A 23,528-nucleotide genomic window follows, 5' to 3' on the forward strand; every position below is an offset into this window, starting at 1 on the left:
TCCTGTTCGCATCCCCCGTGACCTGACCTGACGTAACAAAACACGCAAAATGTCCGACATTTCCGGTCTGCCCGGTTTTTGGGGCTTTTCAAAATGTCCGGTGCATGAGCTCTACTGCAGCACAACAACGGTTGTTTGAACTGATCGAACGCATCCGCTTTTCATGCTCCTCCACTTCAGTTTGTCACCCTTTGTAATCCTCCGGCACCGTCACCGGCACCAGGTGTCATGCGGCGACCGAGGCCGCTCTCCTGAAGTGTTCGTAGCCAGAGAAGCAAGAGAGAGAGAGAGAGAGGAAGAAAGAAGCAAGCAAGCGAGTGCACGTTCTCACTCTCTCACACACTGTTTGTGTTTGATTTTCGCTCGCGTACCTATTCCAGCCACCATTCCGGCTTCGGTCAGCGGTAACTCCGAGCCAATCCGTCTCCAAAGCGGGTCCAAATGGTCGTGTTCGCCCGCACGCACCATCTCTCTCTCTATCTATCTTTCTCTCTCTCTCTCACCCTTGCCAACTCCCTTGCCGGCTGTGCGGCTTTTCTTCTTTTCTCGCCCGCCCGGTGTGTGTGCCGTTCGACCGCTTTACTTTTCCTCTTCATTTGCACTTCACAGTTTGTGAGGTGAGGTTCGTGGCTACGTAGATGTGGCATTAGTACACAGAGAAAGAGAGAGAGAGAGAGAGAGAGTGTGTCGCTCGTCGCTGAACAATCGTATGATTTTTGTTTTTTTTTTGTTTCTGATTTTTGTGCTCTCAGCAGCAGCAGCAGCAGCAGCAGCAACAGCAGCGCCAGCAGCAGCAGCAGCAGCGCCAGCAACAGCAACATCAGTAGCGGCAGTGCAGTCAAGCGGCGGTGCTAATTAACTCGCTAGTAGTGGTGTGTGTGCGTACGTGTGTGAGCAGCGTATTGGAATTTCGTCTCTAATTTGGTGTGGAAGGTGTTGTAGCGTTTGTTCTTCTGTTCCCGTGGCCTTTTACCACCTTTTTGGCCCGCTATCATATCATCGCCCGTTGGTCATCTTCTGTCCGTTGTGTTGTGTGTTATGTGTGTGAATCATTGTGTTCTTCCTTCTCCCCTCTCTCTCTCTCTGTCTCACTCTCTATCTATCTTTCCCTTCTACCCTCCGTTCCATCCGCATCCGTAGCTAGCAACTAACTTTCACGAATTCAACGCCGCGTCGTCAAAGTTTGCTTTGTTTTTTTTTTTTTTAGTGCCAGTCCTACCGAGTTGGAGTTTTGGTCTGGTGGGGATTAGTGGTGGTAGAAAGCAAGGTCCCTTCTCGGTGTTGTCCCGGGATTCGCGTGCAGACTCATTACATCGGTTGGTAAACTGTGTGCTCTTAGAACACCACCATCATCAGCCAGCCGCAGTGCCAGACACAACCCAGCAATCTCATCCCAGTTTGTCAGGCTGCCGGGGAAGGGTGGAAGGAGTAGCGACGGTCGCCGTCGCTGCCGTCGTCGTGACCATTCGTGGTGACGACGCAGCTCCAGCTCGAACGGGTTGTGCGGTTGTGTGCATGGCGTCGCTGAAACCACCACGTCGAACCGCGCTGGACTCGCGAGCGCGTGTGTGTGTGTGCATTTGTGTATGTAGAATGGCATATGTGTGAGCCAGTCCTCCGCACCGACACATACTAGTGTGCTGGTGGTGGTGGTGGTGTGCACGGGTTTTCCATTCCATTCCACTCACGGTATTTCGCGGTATCGGCGGTTACGCGTTCCCTTACACCCCGTTCCACGCCCTTCCGCAACGGCCTGTCGCTTGTCGTCGTCGCGCTGGTGGCCCCTTCCCCTTTACGCGCCCCGTCTCCTTGGTCGTTACTCGTGAAATCAAGAAACTGCTCTCCCTTTCTCTCTTCCTCTGTTGTGTCTATCTCTCTTTTACTAAATCTTTCTCTCTCTCCTTGTCTACGAGTGTTTGCATCTCTTTTGCTCGGCCTATCTTGTCTAAGGCTCTCTACAGGCTACAGCTGTCTCTTACAAACGCACATACACACGCACACACTCCTACACACACACACACACACACACACGGTTACACCGGGCCGCATTCTCATGTTTCGTGCTGCAACAAACAAGCAAACCAATGGCGGGTGTGTGATGTGGCGGCGGTGGTCGTGTACCGTGGAAACCGGATCCGCACAAAGTATTTCCACTGCCCAACAGCAGCAGCAACAGCAGTGGCTACACGTAATGGTGCGGGTAGGGGGTATGGGGAAGGTGGCTTTCCATGGGCCACGTATGGGTGCCTTCGATTGGGTGTATCGGTCGGTGACGACGACGACGGTATTCCCTCCTTGGTAGCATTGCAATAATACACTCCTGGTGTGTGGAACATGCCCGATCTGGTCAGCCAGACACACACACACACACACACGGGACCGAATGGTCCTGTTGGCATCGATCTCTTCGCTGGTCGACGAATTAGTTGTTGATTTTGATGCCGGTTAGAAGAAGCCCGTCTCAGCTTTCGAACCCGGGGGGCTACGGGAGCCAAGCGAGCGAGTTTAGTGGGGTATAGGAGTCCTCCCACTACAGGGCTAGGTTGTACTTCACTGTGTTTGTGAAATTTAGTACAAAAAAAACCAAAACCTCGATCGCTATCCTTGCGCTGTTTTTTTTTTTTGCATTCTCTCGCGAACGTCACACAGGATATGCAGGCACACGTACATGGTCAAAGCATACAACGCAAGCAGTGTACTCACACACACTCAAACACACACGCACCCTAGCGCAGCCCACAATCCGCGATCGATCGATCGCTTTTCACCTTTTACAACTCCACCTTCTGCCCCTTCTTCTTTTGTCTACATGACGCATTCGTGTGTGTGTGTATGTGTGTGTTTGTGTCAACGCCATACTGACACGTGTCTATTTTACTCGAAAAAAAAATCCTCCCGTTCGCCGGGATGTACTAAAAAGGTCCACACTCACTTTAGTACAAACGAAAAACAGCTATTGTTTCCAACGTCTACTGTGCGGAGTGGCCATCCCCCGTGTGGAGACTAGAGCCCATCCATCAAGCCGACCTTGAGCCCAGAAAAGAAGAAGAACGGGAGGTACTTTCATCACCGGTCCCTAGGAGTCTAGGCGGCGGTAGGCCTTCTAGGGTGGCCTACACGAACCACGGACTCGGAATGTCCTTGTTGCGGTGAATGTTTTCCCTCAGCTGACGGCCCTTCTTCCCCCTTCTCTTCTTCCCCACACACGATAGCCCCACATGTCCCACTCGCTTAAAGCTCTGCAGCACAAAACAAAGAAGAGAACCCGAGCCGAGGTTGGCTTCATACTTCCTAACCTTCCACCCCACCCCCCCTAATCCATTGCTCTACGTTTGTTTCTTCTCCCGTGACCAGTGCAGAGAAACAGAAAGAGAGAGGGAGAGAGAACGAGCGAGCGAAAGAGTTCAATCGCCAGTGCACGGTGCTCCTATACGCATTTCCGTTTTCCGAGTGCGCGCGCGGAACAGTGTGTGCTCGCGTGACGCAGTGTGCTTCCGTCGCACAGTGTACGCGTGTGTGTATGTGTAGGTGTTTGTGTGTGTGTGTAAAGTAAAGAGGAATTGGATCCAAGTAGCAGCAGCAGCAGCAACAAACGCGCGGCTAACGATTGACCGGCCTAACTCAAGCGCGCCGCCCGCTACTATCATCCACCGGTCCGCAAGCAACCCTCTCACCCACCACCATCCCCTTAGGCCTTTCTTCTTCGCGATCACGGGGTGAGTTTTGTTTTTTTTTTTGTTTTTTTTAGGTTCTAGGTTAAAGTGTAGGGACCGAAAAAGGGGGGAATAGCGGAACAATGATCTTCGTTGTCCACCAGAAGCGCCAGAAGCCAAAAGAGCGAGAGCCTGTGAGAGAGAGAGGGAGAGAGAAAGAGAGAGAGCCTGAGAGAGAGAGAGAGAGAGAGAGAGAGAGAGAGGAAGAAGGGTATCCTCCTGCCGCCTCCTTATCAGCAATCAATGAAATGAGTGAGCGAAGCGCGTTCCGAGTGCCGGAACGCGCGATATCAACGATCAACCCAACTCAAGCCGATCACCGATCAACATTCTCATCAAACGCTATACGAAGGCGCGCTTGGTACACTTTCTTAGTTCCACACCACTGTCCTCCTTACGCTGTGCAAGTCGACGACGAGGACAAGGACGACGACGAATGCACAACAATGAAGCGATGGCGAAGACGAGATGCGAGAAGTTCGCGCGCGCCCCCTCCCTGGCCTCGTCTGCTACTGATAAGCGTCACTACTGGTTGGTGGCCTCTTCCTTCACCAACTACGCGGCCTTCCTGCTCCGGCGGTGGCCATCAAAAATCGTGAATCGTGCACTACGCCAATTGGCACACGCTATTCGCGCATGGTGCAAGATCATCTGTCGGTGCGTCGTCGTCGACACACACACACACACACACACGCACACGCATTTCTGGTTGAGAATCGCTCGTGTGCATATCACTACTTGAGCGTGAAGCTGCCGCAGTGGACGCCTCTCTATCTATCGGCCAGCAACATGGGCCCCCGGGGCCACCCTGTGTCATGTGCTCGTCGCGACGTACCGCCTCCCACCAAACTACCCACCCTCTCTCACCCTCACGCGCGTGTATACGGAGACAACGGAGCAACATGTGTCATGGACACACCACATACAACCATCCTCCGCCTGAATCATCGCTCAAACGTCTCCCCCTTTCTTTCTCGCGCTCTCTCTCTCTCCCTCGCGGCCTTCCCCATCCTTGTTCGCGATCGCTAGTCCCGAAAAAAAGCGAATTCGGCTTGTTTTTTTTGTACGAACACACGCACGAGCAGCAGCAGTACTCGTCGTCATCATTATTTAAGAAGAAAAAAACACATCATCATCATTTGCACAATGAATAACGCAACCTAGGTTCGAAACCTAGAAAGAGATGCTGCTGCGTTGATGGGTTAACGGTGGGAGGAGGATGAGGATGAGGAGATGGTACGCTTCCGGTGGTAGCGGCGAGTGCTGCTGACGATAAGCAGCAAATCCCCCCCTTACAGTATTGACGGACTCCGCTAAAAACGGCACCAAACTAAAAGCAATCTTCTTATGTGTGTCTGTTTTTGCATGATTCACTAATGTCTCCCCCTATGTTTTTTTTCCTCCTTCCGCTGATCTCGCGCTATTTCAGGAGCAAAAGCCCGCACGAACCGCAAACCGAAGAAACTCAGCACGTCACCGTTCTGTGCCGTTCTGTCGTAGTGTTGTCGCCTACCCGTCGTAGCATCGAGCGTCGCCATCGACAATTTTAAACAACTCCGTAGCCTACAATCAACCAAGATCAAAATGCCGAAATCGGTAAGTGAGCCCGCCATTGCGCCACTTGTTACTTACTTTCTCTTTCTTTCCAATACACACACACATACACACACATACACAAATTCAGTGTCGCATTAAGCGACGATCTACGTTACCAAATCTCGACTCGGTTCGGCTCAGAGGGGAAAGAAGAAACTAGAGACCTGCCGCCTATGATCACCAACACTTTATGATTCCATTCGAGCAAGGCTCGATAGTCGTACCATCGGCACGTCTGGTATCATATGGGCCAGCTGTAAGGCGCCAGTCTTTAGCCCATGGTCACCATTGTCATGGCCTTTTGTTTTTTGTTTTAGGGTACACCGCAACGCACATCTTTTTTTTTACTTTCATTGATCTTGGAAGGAACGGCTTTTGGGTTTTTGGTTGTGGTTTTTGGAAAACGTTCCCCCAGCTCCTTGGAGTAGACTTGGCCAATGTCATCGCTTGGCTTTATGCCAGCGGCTGCGTTACAATGTCGCAGTCGTTGCAGTCGTTTCCAAAAGGCTTGAAATTGTAGCTTCCTGGAAGCATTTGGAAATTTGGAATCTGGAGCGGTAAATCCTCAAATGCATCTTGCTGTGCTCGCTAGTATAGCAGCAGGAGTGCTGTTGATCCTTGTCATCAATCGTTTGCACCCGACTGCGCTGCTGTTGCGCTGACCGGCGGATGACGGATTTTGCCTCTAGAAATAATTGTGCCCTAGAGTATAAACGAGTACAGTTTTGCTGCCCTAGAGTAAACGCCTGAACCTATTTCAATTCGCTTTCGTGTGACTCCGAAATGATTTGCGAATGAAACAGGGCCTCCATCCCACCCACCGGCCTTCCAAACCCTGTTTGCCGGCCCCTCGCTCGCTCGCTCGCTCGCTCACAAAACACAGCAAAAACAATCAACGAACTATATCTACATAATTTGGCCATTTTGCTGACGTACGGCGGTATGATCTCATGCTGTCAGTGCCAAGCATTTGGGAACTAAAAACCCGGGGGCCGCGACCGCAAACGCGCAATCTGTGGCAGCACGCGCGCGCGCGCCAGAGGCCGAGGCCGGCAGCGCAGTAATGCTGTTTGTGCCACGTTATTTTCGGGGCACACGGACCAGGGGGGGGGGGGGGGGAGAGGAGGGGTACAATACGAACGTGCGCGTTTGTGTGTGCGCCTAGGCCTTGCTGGCTGCACTTCCAAACAACTGTAACCCCCCTCCCTGCCTCCCTTGAGCGGCCTTGGAGCGGCTACAATAAATAAACGTCGCCAAACGCTCCTCCTCCGCGCACCTTCAGCGCAGCGCAGGGTTTGGAAATTGGAAAAGAATAAACCCCACCACCACCACCCAAACACAGTGAGCTCGCCCAGCGCGCCCAGAACGGCAGCGTCAGCCAGATGCAGTTTCAAGGGTGTGTGGGTGTGTGTTTGTTTGTGCGCGCACACCCGTATTTGATCAAGTCACAGCAGGCTGCAATGACGACGTGCGACGACGTGCGACGTGCGGCGATGATGCTGATGTTGCCGTTGGAGTCACCATCTAATCCGATGCGCCATCCCCACCCCTCCCACCGATGATATCATAGTGTGTCCAGTGGGGAGGGGAGCGCACCGCACAATTGTGGGGCTGCTGCGTGCTGTTTGCGCAAAAGACCAGGAATATCTTGCTTACGCAAGCCGAAGTGCGCGCAACCCCCCCCCCTCTCCCCACCGTGCCTCTGCTGATGATGATGATGATGCTGCTGCTGCTGCGCTGCTAGTTCGGTGATTTTGGGACCCATTTGATCATCATCGCACTGGTGCTAGTGCCCGGTTGGTTTGCCTTGGAAAACCAAAGATTTCGGCTCAAAGCTGGAAGAGAGTGCGGTGCGATTACCGACAGCAAGGTACAAGGGTGCAAGGTGCCACGATAGCAACTTTTTTTTTGTTGCTGCTGCTGTGACCTGATAGAGCTTTTGATCCACTTTAAAATGAATAATTCTCTGCTACCCAAAATTACACTATCACAGCAGGTTAGAAAAGAAATAAATTAGCTCATATAAGAATGATAGAACATCTCATACTGAAAGATTAATAATAATAACCTATTGACCTCTTATTAGTCATACCTATTATTTGGTCAATTTGGAGCAATTTTGACAGTTCGTTTTAGAATTTTCAGCTGCACCAGGAACGCAGCTTCGGTCAAAGGCTGTTCTGGCTGTGTAACCGTGCAGCTTGGCCGACCGATACCAACCTAACTTCAATCTCATTTTAGACAGCTTGCTCTGGCGTTTGGTGAGGAGAAGGACGAGTATGGACGGACTGGCGGCGCCGCACGACAAACGTGTGTCAGCCACGATAGCATCGGCCACTAGCGAGAGGGAGGGAGGGAGGGCACTGACAGTGACAGTGTGATAAGGCTTAGAACACGCGAACCGAACATGGCACCGGTGCTGCGGTGCTAATAGCCGAACGCCATTCCATTTTCTGATGTTCCTACCAGAGAGTGTGAGAGAAAGAGAGCAGGTGGTGGTGGTAACGGGAGTAAATAAAATTCTGGTACCAAACCACCACCCCCACCTTCCCTTCTTCATCCCTTCATTCGTTCCATTTCCTTCCGGCCCCGTGTCTGGAGGAAGGAGGAACATGTGGGTTTTAATTTCCTTCCCAAATAGAAGCACCCCTTCTCCTCCCTTCCACCTTCCCGTTCACGCATCTGCGGTTCCGGAAAGGCGTTTGCTTGATATGCTCTCCTCTATTTTTTTTTCTCTCTCTCTCTCTCTCTCTCTTTTGCCCTCTCGCGCTCTCTTTCTTTCGCGCTGCTCACCCCCCTCAGAGGGAACGAACTTTAGGAGGAAAATGGGGGGTGGGGGGCACACGCACGCACGTAAGTTCATTGGAAGTTGTCGTCCATGTTGTCGCCCGGACGGTCCGGGGACCATCCACCTGGATGTTGACGCCGCCTTTTTGATATCTTATCGCTGGTATGTGCCATATCTTTTGGGAAGTTTGCTCAAGATGTTGCGACGAAGACGACGACGACGACGGTGGCGGTGGCGGCGGCGGCGGGCAGCGCAGGGAGGCAACATTGTTCATCCGGCGGTACCGCCACCACCTTGGAGTGTGCGCCGCACCGCAACCGTTATCAGCTAACATCGAGTAACTACCCCCCACCACCCCAACCCCTTGGCGACTCCATTTTTCTCTCCTTCATCGACTGAGGGAAGAGTGAGTGGGTTGGGTGGATGGAGCGAAGTGTCTCGAATTGCCCTCGTTCCTGGCAGCTCTCCAACAAGCGGACACATTCCACGGAGAGGGAAGGGATGGGGTTGGGGATGGAGGATTCTATTTCCACCCCTGTCATAGGACCGATCATCGGCGGCCATCCCTTATCCCTTATACCAAAAATGGACCGCTCGCTCGCTCGCTCGAAGTGCATTGGGTGCGTGACCTCTGACACCTCCCCAGTTAAGGGGTGCAAGATGATGATGCATAGAAGATCGGCATTAATTACGATGCATCAGTGTGCGTGTGCGCGTGTGTGTGTGTGTGAGGCGTGCACGTAGTGGGATAGCACGGGTGTCCGTGAAGGTAGAGACGCGGTGTTGGGGACGGCAGGGGGTAGTGGCGTGACCAATCGACGCCGAGTCTAACCAAATACGGTTTAAGAACAGCAGCAGCAGCAGCAGCAGCAACAGCAACAATCAAATAGCGCGTTAAGCTGCACGCTGCTGCTGCATAAGCGTCTAATGATGCACTCTGCATGCACCCTGGGATGAATGGGCGAGGGGAGGGGGAGAAGTTGAGGAGCCTGGGAGTTGAGTGTGTAGAGAAGAGCTGCTGGCAAAAGCTCAACACGCATGCTGCACGCGCGCCCGCGCGCACATTGCATTGCATTGAGTCCAAGGAAAAATGTCAAACTGCCCTCCCTCCTTCACAACCCCCGTCCTGCCCGTGGTGGTGAGGTGATGAGCATTCCGAGACCTTCCTCCTCCCGCTCGCCCCCCCGCTGGGCTCGCCTTCGTTCGTAACAATTCGTTTATGCTTCCAGCGCACGTGCCACTCTCAATGGCTTTTGTGCACGGTACACACACCTCCACCCCTCCCTCCGTAGGTCACACTCCCTCCCCGGGTAGGCTCTGTTTCGGAGTTTTCGGAGGGTGTTTTGTTAAAAGGAGTCACATTTTTCAGCTACTAAATTTTTGTTTTTTTTTTGTTTGTTTATTTGTATTTTTTTATTTTTTTTTTTTTGCAAACCTACAAAGCGAGATGTGAGATATGAGAGCGAAAGGGAGAAAGAAATAGAGAGAAAGAGAGAGAGAAACTGTAGGAACATATTTAACAAGAGAAGAGCTTAACAAAAAAAATGGGGCTAAATACACACACACGCACAAAGTAACCTCTTCTGAGGGAGTATAAAAGGGGTTGCTGAAAGGGGGGAGCGGGGGCTATTATGGGTCAGCAACAGCAAGGGGCCGGGGGTCTATTGCAATGGCCCAAGTTGGCGTGTTGTGTGTGTGTTTTTTTTTTTTTGTTATCTACATTTAGTGTGTTCCGTGCTTTTGTGTTAAGGGCAAAGCTGAGCCGAGCGGCTGCGGGGATGATGGGGAGGGAGAGGGGGGATGGAGAGAAGGCCTCGGCCCTGACTGGCTCATTAGCGGGCCTGCGCTACTACCACCACGACCTCCTCTCTCCTGCTGATCGTGACATACGACGACGACGACGGGGCTCTCCACGGGGATCCAAAATGTTCCTCCAAGCACGTCGTCGTCGTCATCGTCGTCAGATCGTTCACCGGTTCGCTGGAGCTGGCTGCTAGCAACAACCGGTGTCCGGAGTTGATGTTGATGATGATGATGATTGGCAAACGACGTCGTCTGCCGCCATGTGATCATCGCGCGCATCTTGTGCCCCTCGAACATCCTCACCATCATCATCAACATGACGTCATTCGTCATCATTCGGCGGGATGACGATGAGCGCACACACACACACACATACATACAGACATACATACATACAGGCAGACAGACAGACAGACAGTCAAACAGACACGTCAGCTATTATCACACATCACCTGACACATCATGACCGCAGAGGAGGAGGAGAGGGTCATTTGAGTATTAAACCCCCGCGCACCCCTCCCCACCCTTCTTCTCAATCTCCATAAGCTAATGACACATGCGCGCGCGCGAGGGGGCAGCTCATCTGGAGCTGATCTGAGCTCTCTGGCTGTTGCTGCTGCTGCTGCTGCTGCCGCCCGCCCTGTGCTATAAGCAATTTGCGTTTTGCTGCCGTTTAGCCACGTGCACTCGTCTATCCGTGCGTGTGTGTGTTGTGCTGCGTGTGGCGAACACTTGGCGACGATGATGGTGCGCGATGGGATGACGTAAAGGCCCCTTTTTCGGGCCAGAGAGAGAGAATATGGCTCGATCTTCGCTTATCTAACCACCAGCAACAGCAACAGCAACAGCAACAGCAACAGCAGAGAAAGAAGAAGAAGAAGAAGAAAAAGAGAGCGATGATTTGCTTGATCTTGCCTGCGCGAGGTGGATCAGTTCGTCACAGAAAAAAAAAGAAACTAGACACCCAATGGAGACGGGAGAGAGATGGTCAGCAGCGCAGCGCGGTGTCTGCTCTTCTGCCGGTTGGTCGATCGTCGTCGTCGCCGTTGGTTCGTTCGTTCGTTCACGTGATAGTGGGCCGGAGAGGGAGGAGGAATGTCGCGTATTCACGCGGTGCCAATGGCCTTACATTGTTGTTGAATTCCCGATCTCGAAAATGGGCCTCCCCCCCCCCCGGAGACCCATTCGCGATTGTCTCTTGATTCGCGTCGCGCCCAGTAGCACTACTACTACTGCCAGCAAGCCAGCCAGCATGCCTGTGCCGTGGGACCCATTACTGGTGGTGTGATGGCAATGACGAGTGTGCATGTGTGTGTGTGTAGTGTGTGTGTGTTTACATAACCTCCTCGATCCGCGGCGTTAATTGGGCATCGATTCCGCCGCCAATTCCGTTGAACGATTTTTTTTGCTTTTTGCTTTTTGCTTTTTTTTCTTTTCTTCTTCTTCTTACCGTCCATCATCCCCTCCTTCTGGGCGCTTTTGATGGAGCGTTTTTTGATCGGGAAGAAGGAAATCGATAGATACGCACACGAACACACACACACACACACACACACAAACTTGTGCTTGTCCTTTTGTGCGTTTCACTGCTTCCTTGGAGTTAAACAATCGAACCGAAGCCCCAACACCGCATTCAAGCACACCAACCAACCAACCAACCAACCAACCAACCAGCAGTTCAATCGCTTAACAAACAGTTCACCCCCCTTTGCCCTACCTCTCGACTCTCCTCTTCACCTCTTCGCTTTCCCACTTTTCTCGATCCCTCGATGCCAACTGGTGATGGTGTAATGATGCATGCAACCCCCCCACCCCCCACCCCCACCCCCACCGCTTCACGCCGAAGAAAAGGCAAAACCCAACGCACAGCGGGAGGGAAAGGCGAGCCGGTTCGTCGCTTGGCCGAGCGCTTGCTGGCGTTGAAGTTGTTCGTTTGCGAGTGGTGTGGCACTCAGAGAGAGAGAAAGAGAGAGCGTAGCGCAGCGCAACGCAACGCAACGCAACGCAGCGCAATGCAGAATTGCAGGTAGAGGCAAGAGAGAGAACATCATCAAATGATGAACCGCTGAAGCGCTGAAGCGCTGAACGATGATGATTATCTTCAGTAACATCGTCGTGTGGTAATGGGTTTTTCGATTTAGATTTTCAGCTCACGGCGGCCGATGAGAGACCAATGAGATCCCTTCGTTCTGAGTTGTGTATTGTGTATAAAATGCAAAACCCAATGATGAGGCCAGTCATGATGATGATGATGAGCAAGAAGAGAGGAAAGAGAGAGAGAGAGAGAGAGAGAGAGAGAGAGAGTGAGAGAAGGAGAACTATCGGAGATCCGTACTCAAGTGAGCCTCGCACGCACACACGAGCACACAAGTTGAATGTGGTTCTGGCCGCACGGTGGTGTGGTGTGGTTCTGGATTCCGCGACCTCTTCTCCGCTCCGTCTCATTCCTTCGCCCTGCTCACGTGTTCAGGATTTTTTTTTGTGACAGGGTTTTCGCGTACCTCTCACCTCGTTCTCTTTCTATCTCTATATCTCGTACTCTTGCTCGCTTTCTCTCTCTCTTCCTCTTCCTCTTGCTCTTTCCGTATCGTTCGCGACAAACTGCGCTTTTTGGGGGCTTTTTGGGCCTTTACCTGAGAGATTGGGCACCAGCATTGCTGCTCGCACTCGCAGACAAATACACCATCATATATATACATATCGATCATCGAGAGGCACAAAACCACAGCCTGTGCCTCTTCCTATCTCTTCTTGTTCTATTATTACTCGTTTTAACGGACAGCTCATTCCGTCGAGAGCTTCACGCGCAGCAGCAGCAGCAGCAGCAGCAACAGCCTGTTTAGCACTACCACCACCACTGTGTGTGTGTGTGTGTGTGTGTCTGTGTGTGTCTCGTGTCTCTCGGTGCTCTCGTGACACCTGCTGTGTCGTCACCGCCGGCCGAACAGAACATTCAGGGCCGAATCATCATCGGAACACGGAGCAGAGCCTCTCGTTTATTGCAGGTTCTATATGCGAGCCGCCGCACCAGCCGTTTTACTGGTGATCGTGCGGGCGGGCTCTGTGATGCGGAGAAGAGCGCTTGGCGCAATACTGCGTTGGTATGTGCTTGTGCGCGCACCGCACAGCGCGGCGACCGAGTGTCACTTTCGATCGAGAGCCTCATCGAAGAAAGAGAGAGAGAGAGACAAAGAGAGCGAGCGAGAGCGAGAGCGAGTACGTCCGTACTCTCGTCCGCATCCGGCGCGACGCAGCGCTCATCATCGACGCACACGATCTCCGAGCCCAGTCTTCTGCAATCATCGCACGCGAGAAGAAGAGCGTTGCAAGCTTTTTTATCCTTTCCGCTGCTTGCTACAGAAACGCGCGCGTCGCTCTTCTGGTTCTACGCAGGCACCACGCGCTCCTCTCCCTTTCGCGCTGTTATCGGCCATTCTGCCGCCAGCCAGAGTCACGGGAATCCGTTTTTGCAATCCACCTTCGTGTAATCCTCCGGTGCCGCGTGCTTCAATCAGCCTCTGTGCGCGCGCTTGCGCGTGTGTGTGTGTGTGTGTGTGAGAGCGTGTGCATAACTTAAAAGTGCCAATAACGCAGCCACAGCAGCAGCAGCAGCAGCAGGTACCGGAGTAGAGGCGCGCCGGCGGCCGGCTTCACTGTCGACACAGACATACAAAATGGTGTCCAGGAATAAGATGGTAAGCAAGGAAGACGGCGGCGGCGGTGGTGGCGCGAGCGCACGCAGCGTTGAAGCTTTTATCCCCGGAACTATCCTCGTCCTTGTCGCGATTGCAGCGATTGCAATAAGTATACTTCCATTCCCCCTGTCCAGCTTCTGGATCTTCTTGGCTTGGGGCTCGAAAATCGTGATCGTTTATTCTTCTTCTTCTGCACACACACACACACACATACAATCTAGTTGTGGTCGATCCTGGCATACCATAGCGATGACCGCGGTGGGGGGGTAGGGGCGCAAAAAACATTCGTCCAGCCCTCGTTCCAGGAGTGTGTTGGTAGCACTCGTCTTGTAACACGCAGCCAAACACACACACAGAGGAAAGTGTTTCACTTTTCCTTTTGTCTTTGGGTTCGGTTCGTCCCTCTGTAAGCTCAAGGAAGATGGAGGGAAACGGGGTGAGCGCTTCCCATATCCCTGCCCAGGGACACTGCTGCTATCGGTGTCTGATTCTGTAAATGTGTTCGCGTATACGCGCGTGTGTGTAGAAGCTTGCAGAAGGGCTGCAAAATTCGTGGGTCCTTTTTTGCAAAAAAAAAAGGCGCGATAGTCGCGTGTGTTGAATGCCCCCCGAAGCGTGACAAGAGTGAGGTTATGTTTTCTCACTTCTCATACCCTATAAGCCATGTTTGAGTTTGTCTCTTGTCCAGGGCGGCCATATTTGCGCAAAAACCAACGATCGCAGTGCAGACAGAGGCAGATGAGCGATACACATTTTCCTTCTCGAACTCGAACTCTCTCTTTCCTGCACTCTATCTCTTTCTAAGTAAAAAAAGGAACGCAAAGATGAAGAAAAAAAAATCACTCCAGATGGACCTTGCGTCCGATGAAATCATTGTGTCACCAGGCAGCAGGCCACCAGATGCTAACAAAGTTTGCGTGTGTGGGAAGGAAGGGAAGGAAGGGGTCGCTGCTGGTGGTGTTTGCTCACCAGCAGCAGCAGCAGCAGCAGCACGTATGTCAGGCACGCTCTCTGGTGGTGGCATCATCAGAAAAAAAAACCGGAGCCTTAAAAGAGCAAAGGAGGGAGTTTTGCAGCGGCGATGAGCAACCGACAGTTTTAGCAGCGCAGCGAGAATGCGGATTTATCTCGGGTCACCTCGCGGTGCCCTTTGGGGCACGTTTTGACACTTGGGTGATATAGCAGCACCCATCGGAGGAGCGCATCGAAGCGCTGAGTCATCACTGACTCAATACCGCACAGTTTCCCCGTTTGTTGGGCTGTAGATTAGCGACTAATTGTTTCCTCGTTCCTTGTAATTGTTCGTTTTGTGGTGCGATCCCCTTTCCGTTTTTGGGCACACATCATCACCACCCTCTCCATTCGAATGGGGTATGCATTCCGATCGATTGATTGAGTCATCGCCCAATGGCGGGCCAATCGTTTGTGTGCTCATCGAGAATGCTGTTATCGCAAGTGCGCGGCATACTGAGAACAGAGGTATCAGCGGAATGCGAGCGTTATGATTCATCTGAAGGACACACACACATACACCGCGAGCCCAATTCAATGCTGTACGCCGATCAAAGTACCGAGATCGAGGAGTGTCATCTGGCGGAATAAAAAAAAATAAAATAAAACAATAAAACAAACAAGCTGCGCAAACGATTCCCAAAACGTGCTTCCCGCTACTCGAGACGTGGGGTGGGGATTTATGGGATGACATAATTGCCCCAAATAGACTGTTGCACGGTTGTCCGTTGTCTTGCGCCTTGCCAGCCATGCTCGTTGGCCCTTTCGGCATCGGTAAATCTAATCTAGCATACCACCAATCGAGAGGCAACAAAGCACACCAGGCTCGATTGCTGATACCTCGACCACCCACTTCTCTCTGGGCCTGTACACTCCCTTTATGTGACACATACACACACACAACACATATGCCACGTATAAATCACGAGAAAAAGAGAGAGAGAGCCTATAATTCGACTAATCGTCTTCTTCTTATTTTCGTTCTTTCTCCTTCCAGATGAATGTCCGGGTGACGACGATGGACGCGGAGCTGGAGTTCGCGATCCAGCAGGGCACCACCGGCAAGCAGCTGTTCGACCAGGTCGTGAAGACGATCGGGTTGCGCGAGGTCTGGTTCTTCGGCCTCCAGTACACAGACTCCAAGGGGGACAACACGTGGATCAAGCTGTACAAAAAGGTAAACGACGCGCGACGCAAGAACGTTGGACCAACCCACCATATTACAATTCCACCTGCTGCTGCTGCACCATCAGTAGCGTTAGCGGTGGAGCCGTTATTGTCGTCGTCGTTGTCCTCGAGCGTGCTCGAACACGCACGCATTGTTTAGTCTCAGTAGAGCGCGCTTATCGGGGTCAGGCGTGCTGTACTCCTCCTAGCATCGCTAGCATCTCGCCCTCTCTCTCCCGCCATCCCCGATTTGTGGACTGCTAGTCTAGAACGTGTAGAATCGAGCTGGGTAGCGAAAAATGCCTAAGGATTGGCCGTTCGGGCGTCAATTCCCGTCATTCGTCCCGTTTCGTTTATACCAATACAGCACGAACGCTGGGGGGCCCCCCGAGGGGACAGGTCGACACAATGCACAATGGAGTTAGTCGCAGCAGCAGCAACAGCAGCAAATGGTGCGGAGCGAACCCGAGACTGGGTTGAGTACAATATTCTCAACAACGCACAGTCACGACGATTTGGAGCATTTTTATCTAATTTTTCGAAAGAGAGAGAGAGAGAGAGAGAGAGAGAGAGAGAGAGAGAGAGAGAGAGAGAGAGAACAATGATGAGAACGCTGCACGAGAACCGTCCACTGATGTCGTGCTGTGCTAATCATCATCCTGTGCCGTCGTCGTCGTCGTGAGAATGGTTGTAGATGCTAAGTGTGTAGTATTGACTTATCTAATTACAGACCGTGTAGCAAATGCAACCGCGGGCTCCCCCCACACCCGTGCCGCATCGGTTAGCGATGTTATTGATATCTGCAGTGACCGGAGACAGGGAGAAGCGCTACAACCGAAAAGACCGGCCGAGATATGCAGGTTTATGGCGCGGTGTTAGTAGTAGTAGTAGTAGTAGTAGTAGTAGAATAACCGTGCTGATAAAGCCAAGTCCTAACCAGCGCCAACCACAGTGATACTAGCGCACTGTGCGTATTTCCTGGATCGCACTACTTACCTGTTGTGCGTAATCCCTTTCTTAAAATCCGAGGCCAAATGAAGAGCCGCGAGCCGCGGCGCAAAGCAGCACCAAATCAGGGCTCAAATGTCGAGGTCGTCGCCGATGTTATCTCGTCACTGATGGTAGTAAAATGCTCCCCGCACTTCCCACCGCAAGGACATACCTTTCTTCTGTTATGGTGGATAGGTCTGTGCTCTGTTGGTCACTGCTGCTACATGTCCCTGTCCATCCTTCTTCGGGGGCAGCAGTCAGTGTGACGACAGCATGGTGACGACTGTCTGTTACCTCACTACCCTTCTGCTCAATCCGAATGCCGAAGGGCCGCAATCGACGAGCGTCAGCGCGCCAACGGACAAACCAGCGAACCATTTTCTCATTCTTCCTCGATGAAATCGATCGATTGCGCAAGCACCAACCACACCTGCCGCGTAGTGTGTGTGTGTGTGTGTGTGTGTGTGGAAGGGCGAGGGTGAGCTAGAAAAGCTCACAACCACCCCTCGTCTAGCGCGTCTATCAGCTCGTCACCTACTCGTTGTCACCATTACTCCATCGTCGCGTCACTCATCTTTTCCCGTCGCGAAGCGCGAACGCTCATGATGTCATCTGCAATCATGGCGGACTTTGCGGACTAGCTAGCAAGCTGCGCAGCAGGCAGCACGTGTTCCTGCTATTGCTGTGCAGTAGAGCCCACCGAGATAAACGCGCGCGGGGTAGTAGGGAAAGGAACAGCACCATACACTCACACACAACAAACGCCGGGTGATTCGATAACGTACTACCGGCGGCGGCGGGGTGGAGGAGAAGAAGGTGTTCGGTGGTACGCTGCGTGAACAGCAAGTTAGTAGCGTTAGGTCGATTCGATTCTCGGAATTCCGCATTCCACATGTATGCGCGCGCGCGCGTGTGTGTGTATATTGAGTAATTGGGTTGCGTAGCGTAGCGCTAGATGATTCCAATCCCCCCTCATTCGCCCTTTTTACAGAGCTCCCCTCCTTAGCGCTGTACTGTAATGCCTGAAGAAGGATGTCCTTATGGAATGTCGTAGACTCGCGTGTTCTTTGCCCTGGGAATGGGTCACTGAAACTACTTTCACTAGCTCATTCTCCGCCTCTCTCTCTATCTTTCTCTCTCTCTCTGTGGCTTTACCTTTACGCCAGCCGGAGAATCTGATCTGCAAGCATATGAAGAAGTTGGGCAAAATCATCAAACGCAACATTGGCCAACAGCAGCACCGTTTGCTGAGCGCCAGCCACAGTAGCGGTGGTATCGCCGGGGGTGGCGGCAGCAGCAGCATCGAGAACGGTTTGTGCAACGGTGGTGACGGCGAGGGAGGAGGAGGAGGAGCTCAAAAGGAAGGAAACCGGGGGCTGTCGCTTGCCGAGGAATCCGACACAGATGAGGACGATCTGGTAGCTGAACTGCTAACTCCCCCTACCTTACTAGTACTTTCTGGTCCCCTTTCCCCCTTCTGCTTTCTTTTCATTTTCCTCTTCATACCGAATCGGGCATCACGCACAGTACGATAGTGTTTACGGGGGGTGGTAGAGGAGCATTGGAAAAAAGGAAGTTCCAACATAGACGAGGCACAGTGAAGTCAAAATCGATCGAAGATAAACCGGACATTGCGCCTGGGGGGAGGGGGTGGTAGATGTGAAGAGGTCCCCAAAAACACCAACACATACACACCACCATCATGCGAGACCGGTGATGTGTGTCTGTTGCTCCGAGGCCTTTGTGCGCACCGGTCTATACCACGTCATCAGCGGGCGCACCGCGCAACACACATATGTAACGGCGGGCGGTTCTCCGTTCCGCGGTCACACTCTATCAATCAATTTCAAACCACAAACCAGTGGGGCTCCTCAACTCTCTCCCCCCCCCCACCCCCTTCACATCCTACGTATTGTGCAAAAGGCCAGAAGCGAGGTTTGAAAGCGAAAAATCCAATCGGTTCACTGTGCAATCCACCTACTTTACCCACCCGCCCATTCTTCCGCCATTCCAGCCACCTGCTGTACACTGCTAGAGATGCATTGGAATCATGCTATTCCCGTGGGTCAGAGTTGGGTTTTCGCCAAGTCACTATCTCTTATTCTTTTTTTTTTCTCTCAATTCCCCTTTCTCTGCTCTCGCAATTGCCTTTTCGCAAGGCCGGATCAACACCGTTCTCCAAATGGGTAAAGCCCTTTACCCTAAGCCATCCACGAATACTCGGCACCGCTCGGCAACAACTACACGGCTCCAATGGCTAATGCCGAGGAAGCCGATTCGATTTTTGTTGCTTCTTTTTTTTGTATATAATAGGTTTTGAATAGTGTGTTTTCCTCCCCTGTAAAAGCAACTTCAGCAACAACAGTTGATGGTCGAGAGCCGGACAGCAAATGAGACGTCTGCAATGAATGACTCCATCGATCAATTGACAGAAACACACAGGCATACGCATATAGCAATTCGTTTAAGCTCAATTCGCCTTCTGCTCGCTTCTTTCCAGGTGATGAGTCAGGATGTGCAAAAAGGGGACCCGCTACTGTTCAAATTCCGTGCCAAATTCTACCCGGAGGACGTGGCCGAGGAGCTGATCCAGGATATCACGCTGCGCCTGTTCTACCTGCAGGTGAAGAACGCAATCCTCTCAGACGAGATCTACTGTCCGCCGGAAACGTCCGTACTGCTCGCCTCCTACGCCGTCCAGGCGCGCCACGGCGACTACAGCAAGCTCCTCCATGTGCCCGGCTTCCTAGCCAAGGATCGGTTGCTTCCTCAACGGTGAGTTGGTTGCCTATAGTTGCCTAGTTGCCTGTTCTCTTTCACATCACGCTCTCTTTCTCCTCTCCTCTGTCTCTGTCGCTGCAGTGTCATCGATCAGCACAAAATGTCGAAGGAAGAGTGGGAGAACTCGATCACGACCTGGTGGCAGGAGCACCGTGCCCTGCTGCGCGAGGACGCCATGATGGAGTATCTGAAAATCGCCCAAGATCTGGAGATGTACGGTGTGAACTACTTCGAGATTCGCAACAAGAAGGGTACGGAGCTCTGGCTGGGTGTCGATGCACTCGGCCTGAACATCTACGAGAAGGACGACCGCCTGACGCCGAAGATTGGCTTCCCGTGGTCGGAAATCCGCAACATCTCGTTCAACGATCGCAAATTCATCATCAAGGTACCGTAGCATGCCATTCGTCCGCTAGGCCTTCGCCTTGGCGCTCTATTTTAGTCTAATTCTGTAATGACACTTGACCGCTGCTGCTTGCTGATGTCCTTTCTCGTCACAGCCAATCGACAAGAAGGCACCGGACTTCGTATTCTTCGCACCGCGCGTACGCATCAACAAACGCATCCTGGCTCTGTGCATGGGCAACCACGAGCTGTACATGCGCCGCCGTAAGCCTGACACCATCGACGTGCAGCAGATGAAGGCGCAAGCCCGCGACGAAAAGAACGCCAAGCAGCAGGAGCGCGAAAAGCTACAGCTGGCCCTGGCGGCACGTGAGCGCGCCGAGAAGAAACAGCAGGAGTACGAGGATCGCCTGCGCTCGATGCAGGAGGAGATGGAGCGCAAGCAGGCAAACCTGAGCGAGGCTCAGGACACGATCCGCCGGCTGCAGGAGCAGCTGAACCTGGTGCAGGCGGCCAAGGAGGAGCTCGAGCAGCGACAGAACGAGCTGCACGAGATGATGCAACGCCTCGAGGAAACGAAGAACATGGAGGCCACCGAGCGTGCCAAGCTGGAGGAGGAGATACGCGTGAAGCAGCTCGAGATGCAGAAGATCCAGGAAGAGGTGTCCATCAAGGACTCGGAAACCAAGCGCCTCCACGAAGAGGTCGAGGAGGCGATACGGAAACAGGTAGTTAATGGTAGTGTATGTATCGCGTTCCTTTTCTCCTACGCACCCCTTCTTCTACCTTTCCACTTGCTCGCTGTACCGACCTGCAAAAGGCCACATTCTGCACGTCATCCACAAGGTTGATGTGGTGCGTTTTTTGTGGTAGTTTGCAGCCGAAAAACACAGCCTAACCCAATGAGTGCAGTGAAACATTAACGGTCGTGACTGATAGACTCTCTGGCTGGCTGATAATTTTTTTTCAAAATTGCTAATGATTCTAATGTGTGACAAATTAGTTCTTGTTTCACAATTCTAATAGCATGCCACGCACGACCCACTGTGCTCGAATATTGCATTAACGTCATAAATCTTTTGGAGCTCGCCAGTAAAATATGTCTAATTCATTCCAAACATACAGCTAACATTTTCTATCTCAGCATGAAGTTTGTGTGAAGTTCTTTTCATTGTCATCTCTGCTTTTTTACTTAGTAAAATTAAATCCGTTAGTGATATGAGTGAATATTTGAAATAATCAAACCAGCACGCTTAAAAGGTAAAAGGTATGGGATATGGCGTAGGAGAAAAGCGGCAGTCGTGTTGCAAAAGTTCTGATGCACGATTTGATAGCACAGCAACAATGGTAAAATCGTGATTGTAGCAAATAACTGCGGCTGTGAGCAAGCGCAACGTCACCCAGTTGAGCACATTTACTGATACTAATTCCATCCCGCAACTTCGTTCTGTGCTTTGTTTTGCTTGTTTCCATTTACCACAATTATAGAACATGGCGGCAGCAGCACTGCTGGCGGCCACCACCACACCGAAGCACCATCACGTGGAAGAAGAAGAGGAGGAGAACGAGGAGGAACTCGTCAATGGCGAAAATGGGACGCAGGACTTTTCCAAAGATTTCGACACGGACGAGCACATCAAGGATCCGGTAGAAGAGAGACGCACGCTTGCCGAGCGTAACGAACGTCTGCAGGATCAGCTTAAGGTATACTAACGGCTGCTCGTGGTGATCATGTCATCTCTAGCATGCGACACTCAGCTCATCTCTCTTCTTTTTTTGTGGTTTCTGCAGGCACTAAAGCAAGATTTAGCACTATCGCGCGACGATACAATGGAGACACCCAACGATAAGATCCATCGCGAGAACGTCCGTCAAGGCAGGGACAAGTACAAGACGTTACGCGAGATCCGCAAGGGCAACACCAAGCGCCGCGTCGATCAGTTCGAGAATATGTAAAATGCCTATGCAACCAACACCTACTATTCGCTTAGGAGAACATCGTCGGGAACATTAGAGTGTATTTCTTCCTCTCTTGTTCCTCGTGCTCATGGAAGTGGTTCACAGTGCTGCATGGTTTTTTGAATGACGAGGTGTAGTGCTTAAAAGGAGGTACCGTTGAGATGATACGTGGAAAACACCAATCATTTCATAAACTGACCTTCGCCTCAGTGGCATCCCAGTAAATGACGCTGGGAAATGGAGCGGGATTTATATACGTGTGTAAGATGACGAGAAGGTTGAGAAAGTATGCCTAAACTAACAGAAGCAAAAGCAACGCCGTTCTGTCTTTATATATATATACATACATATATATATATATATGAATATATATATTTTTGTAGGTTAATATTCTATGAATTACAAGAGACAGGTAACTAGAAGCAAAACGAGAAAGCAAAAGGCAAAGTTAATAGAAGACAACAGCGGCAAAAGCAGCCGACACACAACACGTGCGCTCCAGACTGTTTGTCATTTAATTCGAGTGTCACTTTTTGTTTGTAACTTTGTTCGTTAATCATATAAAAATACAATATTGGTGTAGCCACATTCACTGCAGAAATAACACAGTAAAGTAGGATAGGATAACAGGAGAGGGCTTTCATTTCCATTTATTGAGCGAATCATGGTTGGCAACGTGTCGAAATGTTACTTTTTTATTATTATTTTCCTTTCTTATAATTGAAAATTATGGCATGCTTAACGTGTAGCGGTTTCACATTCTTTTTTTTTTCGTCCTGGAATGTACTACTATAACCGCCCAGAGACGAGACGATCACTTGCTCGCAAACATTCTTGTCATTTGTATGGCACCCCTTTATCCGACGCGCTTTTATTTCTTTATTATCTGGATTTTTTGTCTTTATTTGGAACTGGCATGAAGTGTTTCGATTATTATCTGAGTCTCTCGGTAGTCCAGCAAAAATTATCAGATAATAGACCTATAAAACAATCCGGTAAATTCCTGGTCAACTTCGGATGGAATTCAGTGGGCTACGGGTGTTATCTTTGTTTGTTATTTTGATGTACGGTCATCAATGTGTAAGGAGTATACGGGGAATGGCACTAAAATAACGAAGGTATCGTGAAGTGATTTTGAAACGGTGCCGCAATCCATAGTGGGAGTGGATGGGTTTCGGCAAACGGACAAACACTTCACACAATTATAACGCCAGATCCCCGTATGCAATGTTGGTAAAACGAAACAATCATTAGAAAGGAAAGAAAGGTCAAAAGAGAAAGAGTAGGATGAAGAGAGAAAGAGAGAGAGAGAGAGAGAGAGAGAGAGAGAGAGAGAGAGCAAGAGAGAGAACAATTGATTGGGTTAAGTGAATGAAATCAAGCAACACATTGTGGAACTAAACTAGAACTTTAGTAAAATAATAAAACAGAGGGAAAAGGACGCTACTGTAAATGGACAGAGGGCAGTTGAAAGAAAACTTGCTATCGGGAGGTACACGCTGTATCAGATGAACCCAACATTCTTCTGATAAAAGAAAACGATTGTATTTCAATTCTAGTGCTCATGTTTCGTACTGATAGTAAGTATATAATATAGCTTCTATAGCTTGGATCGCGCTACCCTCGTTATTTTGGTTATTGTTAGTTTTATTAGGAATAGTAAAAAATTGTAATACATGT

General features: G+C 51.1%; 1 protein-coding gene across 3 annotated transcripts; it reads left to right on the forward strand.

Annotated features, from left to right (window-relative positions):
- Nucleotides 1-606: 606 nt before the first annotated feature.
- On the forward strand, nt 607-23,477 carry LOC125955014 (moesin/ezrin/radixin homolog 1). Of its 3 annotated transcripts, none has more exons than XM_049685844.1 (9): nt 607-707; nt 3,355-3,716; nt 5,143-5,309; nt 15,604-15,783; nt 19,264-19,538; nt 19,626-19,932; nt 20,045-20,617; nt 21,378-21,593; nt 21,681-23,477. In XM_049685844.1, the coding sequence occupies exons 3-9, from the start codon at nt 5,298-5,300 to the stop codon at nt 21,843-21,845; spliced, it is 1,728 nt and encodes a 575-aa protein (XP_049541801.1). In that variant the 5' UTR covers nt 607-707; nt 3,355-3,716; nt 5,143-5,297; the 3' UTR covers nt 21,846-23,477. The 3 variants fall into 3 exon arrangements, with proteins under 3 accessions (XP_049541801.1, XP_049541793.1, XP_049541785.1); XM_049685836.1 differs by lacking the exon at nt 607-707 and adding an exon at nt 771-933; XM_049685828.1 differs by lacking the exons at nt 607-707; nt 3,355-3,716; nt 5,143-5,309 and adding an exon at nt 13,189-13,595.
- Nucleotides 23,478-23,528: the final 51 nt, after the last annotated feature.

Source organism: Anopheles darlingi, chromosome X (assembly GCF_943734745.1).
Source record: "Anopheles darlingi chromosome X, idAnoDarlMG_H_01, whole genome shotgun sequence".
In the NCBI taxonomy this organism is placed as follows: domain Eukaryota; kingdom Metazoa; phylum Arthropoda; class Insecta; order Diptera; family Culicidae; genus Anopheles; species Anopheles darlingi.